Consider the following 15,889-nt stretch of genomic DNA (forward strand, 5'->3'; position numbering starts at 1 on the left):
TGAACAGGAACCATAGGTGTCGTTCATTTCTCTGAAGTTCCGATTTCTGTTTACAGAAATGCTTCTGTTTTTGTTTCCTTTTTGTTGTTTGTTCTGCACCTATGGTTTATGTTCAGTTCTCTGAAGGCTTCCCATTCGCTCTCTCTCTCTCCTTTCCCCGCTCTTTACCTCTCGTCTTAGAAACAATGCATAGAAACACCAAATGACAACGCTCATTTTCTTTGCATTCTCTCCCTTTACAGCCAGCCGCCGCTGACAACGACCGCATGTCACGTCACCCTACTAACCCGTTAAACATAACCTGCCGAAATTGACAAGGCAGCCTTGGTTAAGATAGGCCCATCTATTCTTTGTAACTGTTATACCACTAATATGTGAGTAGCACCTCGCAAATACCCTGCAAATATTGTACGACATCCACGTAAGCTGTAAAATATTACACCACATTGGTCCACTTCGTTATTTTCAAGGAATACGGACACAAAATCTCAAAATTTTACGATAATGCTGAAAATGAATCCCGAGTGTGTGATTACACCGAAAAGAAGTACTCACTTGGCTCATTTTTGAGCCGATGGCTTTATTTTTGGCGTTTTATTGCGATAGCAATTCTATGGACTCGGATTTCTCGATGGATATCGAATTTCATCGGAATCCAAAGCAGATTTCTGCCGTCGGTGTCGTCGTCGCCGTGAGGTTCCGTATAACGTCAACGGCGATGAAATCGTCGCCGCTCTCCGGACGCTGTACGAGCGAGTGAAATGGTGCGAGGGACGCGCGCTTTCACGGGGAGCCAACTCACGTCGGAGAGCAAACGGAGGAGGAGGAGGGTGTTATTATACATAAGGAAGAGACGCTTAATTCTGCAGCCCATAAGGGAGCACGGCGCAGCGTCGTAGGTGATAGGGGGAGTAGGAGGTAAAGAAAAAGAGAAGAGAGATAGTTCAGGGGGCTCGTCCGCACATGGGTAGGCAGCAGAGGCGGCAGGGACCAGCAAGGGCAGGTACGCTCAGCGGTATGCTGCTATCCCACTCGCCTCCACGAACTCCACGAGGCGAGTGGGATAGCAGCATACCGCTGAGCGTACCTGCCCTTGCCGGTCCCTGCCGCCTCTGCTGCCTACCCATGTGCGGACGAGCCCCCTGAACTATCTCTCTTCTCTTTTTATTGCGATAGCAATTATATGGACACTCAAAAGCAGATTTCTGCCGTCGGCGTCGCCGTCGCCGTCGCCGTGAGGTTCCGTATGACGTCATTTGGAGAAGAAATCGTCGCCGCGCGCCGAACGCTGTATGTGCGAGTGAAAGGGTGCGAGGGGCGCGTCTTTCACGGGGAGTGAACGCACGGCGAACAACAAACGCGCGTTCTGCGCCGTGCTCGCTTAAGGGCTGCAGAAGTAGGCGTCTCTGTTCTCCTTCACAATCACCATGTATGTAGAGCAAACGCGCCTTCTTCCGACGAGCGAGAGGCCGTGGGGGAGGGGGAGGGATGCAGGCGACGTTTAGTTGCGGCACGCAGTGCCTATTTATATCAGAGGCTCCCGCAACAGTCACCAACGCCGCACGCATTTTGAGCGAACGCGGGCAAAACGCCGATGGCGTCGACAACAGTTCTGCGTGTTGCCGATGCTGCTGCATGTCCAAGTTTATACAGCTGATAAAGCTAATATTACTCCGTATAGCTCTCTACAAGTTTGCTATCGCAATTGATGCTTCGCCTTTCAGGTGAAACTGCGACAATTTTTTCTTTACCTCCTACTCCCCCTATCCCCTACTACGCTGCGCCGTGCTCCCAAACGCGCGTTCAGCGCCGTGCTCCCGAAGGGCTGCAGTATTAAGCGTCTCTTTCCTCCTTTACAATCACCATATATAGAGAGCAAACGCGATTTCTTCAATCGCGCGAAAGGCCGTGGGGGGACGGGAGGGAGGGAGGGGAGGTGACGTTTAGCTGCGGCACCAAATGCGTATTTATATAAACAGTTTCACTTGAAAGGCGAAGCATCAATTGCGATAGCAAATTTGTAGAGAGCTATACGGAGTAATGATAATAGGTTGATAAGCTGTATAAACTTGGACATGCAGCAGCACCGGCAACACGCAGAACTAATGTCGACGCTGTCGGCGTTTTGCCAGCGTTCACACAAAATGCGTGCGGCGTTGCTGACGGTTGCCGAAGCCTCTGATATAAATAGGCACTGGGTGCCGCAGCTAAACGTCACCTCCCTTCCTTCCCCCTCCCCCCCCCTGGCCTATCGCGCGTCGGAAGAAGGCGCGTTTGCTCTACATATATGGTGATTGTAAAGGAGGAAAGAGACGCCTACTTCTGCAGCCCTTAAGGAAGCACGGCGCAGAACGCGCGTTTGTTCTCCACCGTGGTTCACCCCGTGAAAGAGCGCGTCCCTCACGCCCTTTCACTCGCACATACAGCGTTCGGCGGCGCGCGGCAACGATTTCGTCTCCATTGACGTCATACGGAACCTCACGGCAACGGCGACGGCAGAAATCTGCTTTGGAGTGTCCATATAATTGCTATCGCAATAATATGGTGATTGTAAAGGAGGAAAGAGACGCCTACTTCTGCAGCCCTTAAGGAAGCACGGCGCAGAACGCGCGTTTGTTCTCCGCCGTGGGTTCACTCGCACATACAGCGTTCGGCGGCGCGCGGCAACGATTTCATCTCCATTGACGTCATACGGAACCTCACGGCAACGGCGACGGCAGAAATCTGCTTTGGAGTGTCCATATAATTGCTATCGCAATAAAACGTTGCGAAGCGAGACGCTGGGTAATATTTCCGACGCTGCTCGACGAGTGTCCCATTCTGATCTCGTCGAAAACCTCCGAGCCGCCCCCAGAGGCACCGGCAACAGTCACCAACGCCGCGCGCGTTCGGTGCGAACGCGGGCGAAACGCCGACGACGTCGACAACAGTTCTGCGCGTTGCTGGTGCTGCTGCATGTCCAAGTTTATACAGCTGATAAAACTACTATCCCTACTCCTTATAGCTCTCTACTGATTTGCTATCGCAATTGATGCTTCGCCTGTCGGGTGAAACAGCGACAATTCTCTTTTTGTGAGCGCGCGCCTCGCCGCCCGACCCGTGGGAATGGAAGGCGTGACGTCACGACACCCTCGTCGGATAGCCAGCCGGCCGGCTTCGGTCGATTTGAAGCTCGCCGACACCGCCATCGCGAGCATGGATTCGAGTTCTGGTGCCGTTACCAGCGATGAGTACACGCCTGAAGAAGAGGCCCATTCCAACTTGGCAATAAATATTACCGCTTACGGTTACGAGTCTTCCGCGTCAAGCGACGAAGAAGAGCAGGTGGCCGTGGAAGAGCCGGTCAGGTTTTCGCGAACCGTAGCGCGAAGATTTCGCTCTGCACCAGACACTTGTGCAAGGCTTATTTTTCATTTCCTCTGTAAACTTGCTTTTTTATTGCGATAGCAATTATATGGACACAACCGGATTTCTGCCGTCGGCGTCGCCGTAGCCGCGAGGTTCCGTATAGATAAAATCTTCGCCGCGCGACGTATGCCCGAGCGGAAGCGTGCGGGGACGCACACTATCACGGAGAGCGAACGCACTCAATCTCAAACGCGCAAACAAGGAAGCGGGGGGGAGGGGGGCGCACTTCTACTCTGCCAAACAACCGCGCTCGTCGCTCGCCCGCACCGTCTTTTATCTCCACACGGCTCTGACCTTTGTATGCGCTGTGCATTCGCCGCTCAGTTTCCGTTGAAGCGATAGACTGCACGTACCTTCGCCCGCTGCGGCGTATGCTCTTGCTGCCAGCGTTTTGACAGTCGTTGTCTGCATCATTCAGTGTGATCTGTTCATGTTTGTTTGTGCGCGCTCACACCACGCTTGTTCATTCAGTTAGTAATAGTCGGGCCACATTTTCCAACGCACGCTACACATGTAATGCTGCCCGGATCGGCAGTGCAGCGCTACAGGTGTGTCCCTTCGCACGCGCTGCCTACGGGAAGCGCTTCTCATCAACACCACCGTTTCACACGCGCCTTCTCGTGGTCATCAAGTCTCGCTTCATGTCGGTCTACTTACGCCGCAGCACACCTGCTTACTTAATCAGCTCATGTTTACTACAATTCATATTGCTACCAAAGCCGCTCACCTTACATCGTATGACATTGCTGTGTTGCTATCGCATTCATTGCTTCGCCCTTAGGGCGAAACTGTGACATTTATTGCGATTTATATGGAGCGCACGCAGGCGAGGCAGATTTCTGCGTCGGGTACTTCAGCCGTGCGTGCCGATGACTGAATAGTAGTTTATACCGTCGGCGTGAGCAACTGCTGTGAGGTATCAGTACCTCCGAGACTCTTGGAGAAGACCACTTCACCAGCCGCCCGACAGATGGCAACACCTGTCTGGCGTTCTCCCCAGCTTTTCCTGCTTTTAGCCTGTGGAGAAGCAGAGCTGTGTGTCTGCCCCGCTGTCATGTAGGACTGTTCTCGAGAGTCGCGCTCGCTAGCGTTGTATTGTTTTACTATGCTTTGCCAACATGCAGTAATGTTTGCCAACATTACTGCCTTCGTGCCCAGCCTCGGACATCTCGCTCGAGCCTCGCCCTCACTCTGCTCAAGAAGGCTGCAAGTGAACGAAAACAGTGCCGACATCTTTTCATGTCCTCTTTTCAAACGCGTCGCTGATCATTTATGCCTTGCGTTTTCGTGAGAAGACCGATGGCACAGCGTCAGGCTTTAGGCGTTGCCTTTTGAGCGCCATGCCGAGGCTTTTCAGCACAGCCGGGCAGGTCACATAATAATCGTCGACGAAGTGGTCCGCGCAAATGAAGTCATTTTTAGAGGTCTCCAGGCTGTGCGTGATGACTAACAGGCATGTATCCAAAGTTTACGCACCTTCTCGTCTCTGGCAACGTGTGCGACGGCGTGTCACGACCGACGATGCTGCTATCAGCAATGTCTGGGCATTTCCTTCGCCGCGACGAACGCGTCAATACCGGACAACGACCGCGGGAAGGCGCATGTAAGGCGCACCACCTGCGTGGAGCGCCGACGGGGATCATTTTCAGACGGGCCACGTGCGAAGATCGCCGAAAGGGGTTAAACAAAAGCTGCAAGGGACCGACACCCCCGGAAACACTGCGACGGCTATGGCCGACCTTGGCCGCGTGCGTGTGGGTGGGTGTTATGACGTCAACTTTCAGCTTCTGTTGCCGCTTGGAGGCAAGGGGCAACATAAAATCGCAAAAAAAAGATGTTTCTCGTTCTTTTTTTTTTCAAAGCAGCTTGTTGTATTCGTCATTTTCAACAGTTCACCTTTTGTTCCGACGCAAAAAAACCACCCGCCAACTTTTGTGTCCGTATCCCTTTAATGGTTGCAGTCACGTAAATAATTGTGATTTCTATTCTTGGTGCAGAGTTAAATTACAGCACGACGTTTAGAAATATTCATTTCTAAGCTACCAATTTTTTGGCCGTTTTGATAAAACAATACACGCCCTAAATCCAAATTTCGCTTTCGACGATCACTAAAACATAACTTTCTCAGATGCAGCAAGTTACATGAAAATTGGATAAGGAGTTAAAAAACAATGCGGCGTTTTATGTGTATTCTAATAGGCGGCATTGGAGTTGGGCCCGAGCTGAAGCTTCCTCTTTAAAGAACTGGGTTATTGGCACTACCAAACGAAATATTGGTTCGTGCATTCGTTAATGCACTGGGTCGTCAGATTCATCCACCAGTAATAAATTGTGGCGAAAAGTTGTGTCACACTCGTCATTCAAACTTACGGCAGTTGTTCCAGCACGAAGAGAAGACCATCTTTCAGCTCCGCCGTAGGAATGAACTGTTTGTAGTCCACCAGCATCCACTGATTGTTGTATCTGTAACGCCGTTTAGAAGATCGATTCATTGGTGTCACACAACAGCATAGTGGTTCTTAAAAACAGCCATCTACCCCCAACCACTTCTATTGTAGAGGATCGATTATCCATGACTGATGGGTGCAGGAGCACATTTTGAAGCTCGTCACGGAGTTTCCCGGCTTAATTAGTTATCTCGCAGGCACTTCGCAAAACACAGTTTTGATTTCGCTGTGGTGGTTTTGAGCCACTTCCGAAGCCGACCGCATGTCATCTTTTCTAACAGACATGATCAGCAAGAATGCACAATCGGGGGAACTGTAAAAAGTGCTACCAAGACAAAGCGCGTAACACAAAACAAGTGTTTTCTGCAGAAACGCAAATACGTTCATGTTTCACGTCATCGCGAAACCACTCTGCGCGATTGTACATAAAGGGCTGAGTTTATTTTCGATAGCTCGAAATTTACTCGAGCATCTGAACTTCAAGTTTTCCAGGACTTTCGCTTTGACAGAATGAAGAAACCTTTCGCGTGTTGTGGTTCCTTTTTAGTTGTTCTGTGCATGAAATTTAGATAATTTTTTATCTGGTCTGCACCAATGTTTGCGAAAATTTTGAATCTGATGAAATTAATTTTACTTCGCTAACCGAAATAATGTTTCGAAAGTCACAAAACCTCAAAGGTATTTTATTTCGCCTTAGTTTCTATCTACGTCATTATACTGGAAACTTAAATTTATCCAAAAGGATATTAACCAAAATCCAGGCAAAGCATTTTTTCGCTCGGTCAGGAAAGAGCTAAACGGCGACCCTGACGTGAATGTCAGGCCAACACGCAGCGTCTTTCTAGCCCTTGCCCGTTATGATTTGGTTGCCTCGAAGAAACTTATTGCATCTGAAGTACTAAATTTCCGACGAGAGATTTGGTGCTCAGGCCAGTACCCAATTTCTCGACGAATTCAGGAACGATGAGAAAAACCAGCGTCAGGCAGAGTTTGTTACAAAAGAAAAGCCAGAAACAGATAAATTTTTGGCTTTCAAAATGTGGTGTTGTGGGCCTCAAGAAGCATACCGCTCAATAAATGGTAATAATTCGCTAGTGACGAAGGAAATTAAAACCTACGCCGTCGAATTTGGCGGCAATTGGTTCGACGGAATTCCGCTAGGTGCAGCAAGAATCATAAAGGGGAAAAAATTGTCATCCACCCGAATATAGCTGGCACTTGCTACGGAAATTTCCTGCATTCAATGTTATCGAGTCATTTGTCCTTGTTCGGAGATCCGCTAGCCTCCTGGTTAGCTGATATGGCAAAATGCCGGCCCATTAAGGCGTTTGTCCCTGGTTCAATCCTCAGACCAGGAGGAATTTTTCTGCAAATGCGAAACTTTCTAAAATAGCCGAATTAGTTTCCTTTGTAGCTGCGTGCCACTATCGTGCAACAATTTTTCCTTTAATCAAACTTTGATCCTTGAGCAATCATCTCTACGCACAGCCACCTTGTGCCGGATTTCTGATTTGGCTTTTAATTAACTTAATGAGGTGTGTGTGTGCTATGCACCGAACTTTATTTGCTTCTATCACCCACTTCAAAAACTTTCGAACTGTCTGTCCCATGTAGCTGTTCCAGCAATCACCTCAAAACATTCGATAAACATATTTCGGTTGCCATTGACAATGGCATCTGCGTTTAATCGTTTTCCAGAGCTGCTTCAGAGGCAACATGAGATGCAATGATACAGACTCTGTGCTTTATCGCAAAGTGGGCATGAGATTGTGTTGACTTGAGTGCATATCGGATGCTTTTTGCTGTTATATATTATTTCTGTCTTTTGATGCTTAGGCTTTTTTTGCTGCAAGTTTAGTAAGTAGTTATGTCTATGGAATATGTGTGCCTCTTATACGTGAGATAGCTTCAATTAAATTTTTGCATGGATAGCTCGCTCTGAGGTAGCCTACCTTCCCGTTCATGAACAGCTAATTATTAAACAACAATGACCCACTTCAAAACCGTAGAAGAGACGAAACCATTGCAGCCACTCACGTGCCACTGTTGTACTTGGAGAATATCTTGGCCCACTCATAGCCAGTGAATGCCAGTCGGTTGGACACTATATTCCTGATGAACTCCAGGTTGGATTGAGGCGTGACGTACCAATACAGAACATCATTTTTGTTGCCAATAGTAGTCGCCATGGTGGCCTGCGCAGTGACATTTTAGGTTCGCCCGTATCGTCATCAAGCATTTGCGGCAAGATACGCCTGAAGGAGAATTGACATGCCATTTCTGACTCCTCAGTTTTCGCGTTAAGTGAATGTCCTAGATACAAGTTTTGAAGATTGGACGAATTGGTAGCGTTTGCATCTTGAACATTTTCACAACGCACACACATACTTAAGATCCGGAACAGGCCGAGTGAAACAGCACTCTTTCACTCCGTCTCTCCCTTTTCCTAAAGATGTGGGCGCTGTGAACATATTCGGAACTTACTGGACCTCGAAACCCCAGAAAAAAATACTGGGTATCCTCAGCGCACCCTTAGTAATGTAACGTGATAGCGTTTCTACAGCCAACACTGTTTTTGTTTCCCCAGGAGGCGTATGTGTCGTGATTTTATGACACGAAAGAGGATCAGGTGGGAACAGGAAGTCGGTTTGTCACATCGGCCAAGGCATTGAGTAGCAAACACAGCTTGTCGACCGAGCAAGCTGGAGAATGTCCCAAAACATCGTGATGGCTTCCACTCACGTGATCATGTTCTGTCATTACGTCACGAAGCATACGCCTCCCGAGGAACAAAAACAAAGCTGGTCCGTAGAGAGAGAGAGAGAGAGAGAAAGGCAGGGAGGTTAACCAGAGGGGAAGGTCCTGTTTGCTATGGGGAGAGAGGGAGGGAGATAAAGTGGCAGGAAAGTAGAGAGAGAAATTTTCTGGGATTTTGAGATCCAGAGTCTTGACGGAAGAAAAATTATAAGTTGACAATATTATCTCTGTACTCATCTAACACTTTTATGACAGAAACTATATTGTCACGTTGTATTGAAGGTGAAGAACAACATAGCGAGAACTGAATCCCGAAAGTAACTATTTGGCGAACCTGTGCCCAGCAAAAAATATACACGCAACATTGAAGCACAAGGACCGCGGCAAGCCCAGTCGGTCATCGTCGAAAATCTGATCCGTGGATCAAGCGCGTCAGCTTTTATACACGACTCTTCAAAAGTTCTAGTGTAATCATTGGTGCCCGCGCACCTCCCAGAAAGTACTACACAATTCGTGTCACGCATACAATCTGATTACACAATGTTCGGCGAGTACATACACAACAGATAAAATCAACGATAACATTCGATTAAGTTACAAATCATGCAGGCGCTGCTTGCGCTGACTTTAGGTTATCGGGTGAAATGCAGTGCCCGAGAAAAGAATAAATAAGTACACGTGTCAGTATTTTTTCCTATTTGGCACTATGCCTCATTGAGCATCCCCACTGTTTTGCATGAGATGTGCACTGCAAATTGATGCAAGTATTGGAGTCATGATACGATGTGGCCAACGTACAATGTTATTGCATCGGAAACGCATAATCAATGAAGACTTTGAGGGGCACACCGAAGAACAGGAATCCTAATTCACGCAACGCATAGCTAACATGTACGCCTAGAATGAGAGAGAGAAACGAAGAGGTTTGGGGAGGTTCACCGAGGGCGTCTACGGTTAGCTACCCTACACTTGGAGAAGGGGAGAATAGATAAGAGGGACAGTGAAGAAAAATAATAAAGAGTCAGTCATTTGCAGAGTCAGCCGCAGAGGAATCTCCGCTATCACCAGCGTTCGTACAGTCCAGTATCCTTCACGAAGTGCGAAAGGGCTTTTGTGGCCTTTCGCATGCAAGAATGCCATGGTCCCAGTATCTTTTCCTCTGAGAGCACTATTATCTAACAGGCTGAGTTTAGCTTGTAGAGTACGTCTTCGAGTGTCAAAGGAGGGGCAGAGGCTCAGAAGGTGCTCTAGAGTCTCAACGCACCCTGCACAAATCGCATGCCGCGCTGCTGGCCATACCTATTAGAAATGAACAGGCATTTGTAAATGCGACGCCCAACCACATGCGACACAATTATCTTGTTTCGCGACGAGAAAGTGCAGGTGGCAGGCGAAGTCGCAAGTTAGGGTCTATACAGTTTTCCGACGCAGTAAATGCAGCATTCATTCATTAATTTTCACCACCTGGGGTTCTGTGGTGAAAATTATTCCCGAGTCCCCCGCTACGGCGGACCTCATAATGAGATTGTAGTTTCTTTATTCAGGTACATGTATAGTTTATGCATGAAGCTTTAAATTGTGTGCATTCATACATTTCAGTTCAGGTTCAAGCTGTCATTGAGGAACTCTATCCCTGTACTTAAATTCAAGCAGATTGACCACTCATGTGCAGTTGCATTAGCTATCTGCTCCTGTATAGACGCAACACCCACACACTGAGGCTTGGCCTTCCGTCCCAACGTGGGAGCGGCCCGCAGTCTTGCCCCTATAAGAACGGGGCGAAGATTCTTCCGGACCTCAATAAATTTAAACTACGAGTACCTACCTAAACTACCTACCTGAGGTTCTATAACGTGCACCCAATACACGATGGATGGTTGTTTTTGCATTTCGCCTCGATCGAAATACGGTTGCCGTGGCCGGGATTTGATCCCGCGCACTCGAGGCTTAACAGCGCAACGCCATGAACGCTACGCCACCTCGGCGCGTGTGAACCTGAACCTGTATTATATTGGTTTCCGTCTGGCTGCACTCAAGAGCCGCGTTATTTAGGACGGAATGCTCCCCCCCCCCCCCTCCTCCTCCTTTGTGCCTTTGCGGGGAGATAGGTGACGTGGGACACTTCATCTGGACATTTTCACAGTTCGACAAGAAAAAAGAGGAACTGCTCGACAGCCTACAGAGAAGAAGTTTTACCCGCGCGAGTTTCCATGACAGTGCTTGCTGAAATGCTCGGAGTAAAAGTTTATTTATTGGCACTGATAGCATCATAGCAGAAGCGATGACAAAAAGCCACAAATAATGCGACTTGGAAACCGGGACAGGGGCTTCTATGCCAGGTATTCATTTTTCCTCGTATGCCCATGAAAAAATGTATACGGGCAAGGAATTGCGAAATAAAACCAATTTTATTCTCCGTCCTCGCATGTATACCTTGAAATGAAAAGCTGCAGTCCAACGTTGGCATTGCTAACTTAACAGTACACATGTTCAACCAATTTCCGTGGTCCTTATAAATAAGTTTAGTTTTCTCGACAAGCTTGTCATCCCCGCGTTCACGGTTGAACATTACGATATCTGCATAGAAATACACATGCCTGCAGATTGCCTCTCTTCGAGGTACAAATGTATTGTGCTTTTGGAGGAGGAAACAACTTTATTTTGTTAATTTGGCTTAGTTGAGGGTTGGCTACCAGGTGATTCCTTACAGCCACCTCCTCAACTCTTTTGATGGCCCGAAGTTGAACCTCCAGGTTCGGGTTCATAAGTATCGCTTCCCACGAGAAACCTCCCGTTACCAAAACCTTGCCTCCAGCCACCACGATCGTAATAAACATAATATTACTAATACGACGAAGCCTCACCAGACCCGACGAAAGGAGGTAGAAGTCGTCACCGGAGAAGACCCTGCCGGGATATGATGAGAACGTCGCCGTGTGGCCCGGTACCATATTTCCTGCAATTTTAAAAAGAAATGCTGTTGTTCCAAACAATATTTCTACCAACTGACCAATGGGAGACACTGGCACATTTTTGTTTTTATAAGCGACTTCTGGTTGCGCGACGTGGCGACCGCGAACGAGAGAGATAAGAGTTTCGTTCCATTTTACCTTAACACTGTCTCATGTGACGTGGCACACGTGCCAGTTGTCGGAAGGGTATAGTTGGTGTTGGTACGGTAGACCTACTCGTATACTTTAGCCTAATGGAGACACGTAAACACACATTTTTTCAGTAGAAAACAGCAGTGGGCAAACACTTGGATCATAAATGCCGTTCAAATGTTAACATATTTGAATTAAGTTTAATCTTGAAGAAACGATTGGTTCTGAATTGCGGTATAACGTGCGTGTCTGACACGGGCTGTGCAATATTTCATAAGGCGTACCGCTTTTAGATGACGTGAGGTACCTTGTGGTACGAGGATTAAGAACACGATCTATTTTTTTTTCTTTTAAAACAGTTTGCAATAATAATGGTGCAAATTTGTATTGTGTTTGTAGATGTCGCTAAGGCTGTTTTCGTCGCCACTTATGTCGATTAACTATGCATGTGTGTTGCTTTTTTCAATTTTTTGTTTTCAGTATGTAATTAACTCGGCATCCCGGCCTTCCGATTGTACAGGCACATCGAATGGCATTGAGTAATGGGGGGGGGGGGGGGGGGGGAGGAATATTATAGAGAGTAGAAATGAAAGCTGTCAAATAGAGGTTACAAATGCAGAAGATACAAAGGCTAGAAACAGTTGTACTACAGCAAGACATCAATATAGAATATTCGGAGCGCACTCAGGTATTTGCGACATGTTTCTTGTTTCAATATGGATGCAATGCGGCCCGGAAGTTAGCTGCATTGTGCAATAGTCCGAGGCAACGAAAATTAGCTAAATGCTTAATTTTTACCACGTATGCGCATGAAACTGGGAGTATTGAGAACACGTCATGTGTGTTCTGGTGGATAAGGCGGCAGAAGGTGACACCTGTTGATGTAAAGGGACCGGTGAAAAAAAGACACAGAAGAGCGATCGCGCGGCAAGATTCTAATGACCAAAGTGAGATGACTTGTTTTATTTGGGCAGTGCTGGACAGACGGTAGCACATACGCGAGGTCAATCTGGCTGCTCTATTCTGAACAGCTTCCAAAACGCGGATAAGGCAATCCTGAGAGGGGGACCATGTCGATGAAGCCAATTGTAGTTGCGGACAAACAAAGGTTAGGTGGGTTAATTTTGTTACATTGGAAGGCGTGTTAGGCAAGTTTCTAGGTATAATTATCTGAGAGACTCCGATGCTTTGAAAGAAACGGTCGCAACATACGTAGTCCAGGAAAGATCAGATGCAAGGTGGATGCCAAGGTATTTGTATGGTGAAGCATTAGAAGCTGCAGCCTTCTTAATCGAATAGGAAAACTTTGAATTATTGCACTTACGGCTAGAACAAATTACCTTGCTCTTTGAAGGGTAAACGGACATCTGCCAAGTTTTCCGCCAACTTTATGTACTCATTCACATGAGTACATAAAGAATACATGGGCATGTCCGACACACCAATCTATGACTCGTGCAACTGTGAGGAGACGATAAAACACGTGTTGTGTTTTTTATTCTTGGATCATAGCCTCACCCATCGTAGGCTTACAAAGCGACGCGGGCGTTGTTACAGTTCATGGAGTCGACTGGCCTCACTGGACAACCGCCCGTGTGAAGTACTGAGAGTACTTTCTTCGCTTTTTCTTTTTATTTACATCCCTTTAAACCCTTCCCCCGCTTAGGGTAGCAAACCGGACGTGCGTCTGGTTAACCTCCCTGCCTTTCCTTTCCTCTTTTTTTCTCCTCCTCCTCCGCATTGACAATGACATTGGTTCATGCACTTCAGAGCGGTGCCCTTTACAGATACAGTAGCGGGTGACGGTATCACTTTTGCATTTGCCAGGCGTTAGTTGCCTAAATACGCCGCTCTCCGACTTGGCGAGTGTAGAGACCATGGGAGAGGCAGCACAAAAAGAATAAAAGCTGCCTGCTTCCACTTCCAACACTTCGCACCGTCAAATGTGTAGTTGAGCGTCATTCATTGCGTAGCAGTGAATGCATAGTGATGTACATATTTCCATATAGCACCATATATAGAAGCACGACGTCCACAGCTCCGTCTATACAAGCATTCCAGGAGTAGCACTAAGGCAGGCGTTATCTCTATTTGTATCGCACCTCGCATTGTAACGTCTGCATGGGCCCTAATGGTACGTTAATAATTATCAATTACAATTAGGACTGTCGTCCCTTTTACTCACCCGAGTCAGGTTTCTGGCGGTAGGGCAACATGTACTTCTTGAGGATCCTCAGCATGCTGGAGTACTTGGCGCCCGTGTTGTGCGCGACATAGAGGTCCTTGCGTCCCGGTATAAGCTTGATTAGCGCCGAGCTCGACCCCTCGACTCTGCAGATCACGCGCCGCTTCAAAGCCATCTCCAGATCTTGCACGTCACCCTGAATGTTCAACAACCTGTTCGAGGAGTCGGAGCCGCAGGTTAGATGAGGACAGGGACAAACTGGTATATTTTAACATAGGGCAGGACTTGTGCATATCGCTATTACCACGTAATTTCCCAATAACGTGTTGCGATACCAAAGCGAAGAATAGAAGCCCGATTACGGTAAATTGTTATTGCTGGCTGAACGCTAAAATATGCGGCAAGGAAAGCTGTGTGGATAAACTATAGCTTTGCGTATAAACGCATAATTTTTTTCACATCGCATTTATTATTGCGGAAATCTCACATAAAGACTACAGAATGCAATCAGTAGCTCCTCATCCAGCGTGTTTAAGTAATGCCGACAATTTGTAAATTTGACTATGTCCTCAATCACCACCTAAATAACGACCTCCTGAGCTAGTAGCGAGATATTAAAAAACATGCTTCTTTTGTCACGTGGACATTAGGAAAACACATGGCAGAGTAAGTAAAAAAAAAAAACTCGGGTCATAGGAAAGTCGGCGGAACCCGTGAGAGTGATCCACATGAAATGAGTCTGTGCAATCAACACCCTAAAAGCCATAAAAGAATAGAGGAAATCAGCTATTTTAATTTAAATGTGGCATTCAGTATGAGCGAGGGGTTTATTTCGCGATGATATTCGTTTTCTGAATAAATAAAATGGATAATAAAGGTGGTAGAAGTTCAAATGGCCGCCGTTGGGAACCGAACCACAAACTCCTCATGACTATTGCCGCCCCTATCAATTGAGCTACGTTGGTGGTGGCCCCTTTAGCCATTTTCTTAGCTACTTGTCCACCTTTATTCAACCTAGCCTAGGTGGCCTTCGCCTATAGGTAGCCTTAGCCAGTGCCAATCACGAGCACGGCGGAGGAAGGCCTGCGCAAATTGCTTTCAGTGGCACTGGCTAACTCCTCCGGTGCTACCACCTGCCCGAAAGGTGGTAGTGGGCGCCTTTCTGGACACTTATCAAATCTCGCGAATTACAACACATGATTCAGGACCTTAATCGAGAAAGTGTAAGAATTGGGTTGAAGGTGAATATGCAGAAGACAAAAATAATGTTCAATAGCCTGGCAAGGAACAAGAATTCAGGATCGCCAGTCAGCCTCTAGAGTCGGTAAAGGAGTACGTTTATCTAAGTCAATTACTCACAGGGGACCCTGATCACGAGAAAGAAATTTACAGAAGAATAAAATTGGATTGGAGTGCATACGGCAGGCATTACCAAATCCTGACTGGGAGCTTACCACTGTCGTTGAAGAGAAAAGTGTACAATCATTGCATTCTACCGGTGCTAACATATGGGGCAGAAACTTGGAGGTTAACAAAGAAGCTCGAGAACAAGTTAAGGACCGCACAAAGAGCGATGGAACGAAAAATCTTAGGACTAACGTTAAGAGACAGGAAGAGAGCGGTGTGGATCAGAGAGCAAACGGGAATAACCGTTATTCTAATTGACACTAAGAGGAAAAATTGGAGCTGGGCAGGCCACGTAATGCATAAGATGGATAACCGGTGGACCATTAGGGTTACAGAATGGATACCAAGAGAAGGGAAGCGCAGTCGAGGTCGGCAGAAAACCAGAGGGGATGATGAAGTTAGGAAATTTGCAGGCGCAAGTTGGAATACGCTAGCGCAAGACAGGGGTAATTGGAGATCGCAGGGAGAGGCCTTCGTCCTGCAGTGGACACAAAATATAGGATGATGATGATGATGATGATCAAATCTCACCATAGTTTCAAATTCTGCATTGACGCCGCTTCGAACCAATCAGATCTGAC

At 47.3% G+C, this 15,889-nt stretch overlaps 1 protein-coding gene across 1 annotated transcript in view; it reads right to left on the reverse strand.

Annotated features, from left to right (window-relative positions):
• The window catches only part of LOC119435866 (putative phospholipase B-like 2), a 36,937-nt gene that overhangs the window by 7,142 nt on the left and 13,906 nt on the right, over nt 1-15,889 (reverse strand). The window contains exons 5-8 of the mRNA XM_037702569.2: nt 13,902-14,113; nt 11,477-11,568; nt 7,893-8,050; nt 5,779-5,871 (exon numbers count right to left, since the gene is read on the reverse strand). Coding sequence (XP_037558497.1) covers nt 5,779-5,871; nt 7,893-8,050; nt 11,477-11,568; nt 13,902-14,113 — 555 coding nt within the window. The remainder of the gene's footprint in view (nt 1-5,778; nt 5,872-7,892; nt 8,051-11,476; nt 11,569-13,901; nt 14,114-15,889) is intronic.

The sequence above is a fragment of the Dermacentor silvarum genome, unplaced genomic scaffold, assembly GCF_013339745.2.
Source record: "Dermacentor silvarum isolate Dsil-2018 unplaced genomic scaffold, BIME_Dsil_1.4 Seq965, whole genome shotgun sequence".
Classification (NCBI taxonomy): domain Eukaryota; kingdom Metazoa; phylum Arthropoda; class Arachnida; order Ixodida; family Ixodidae; genus Dermacentor; species Dermacentor silvarum.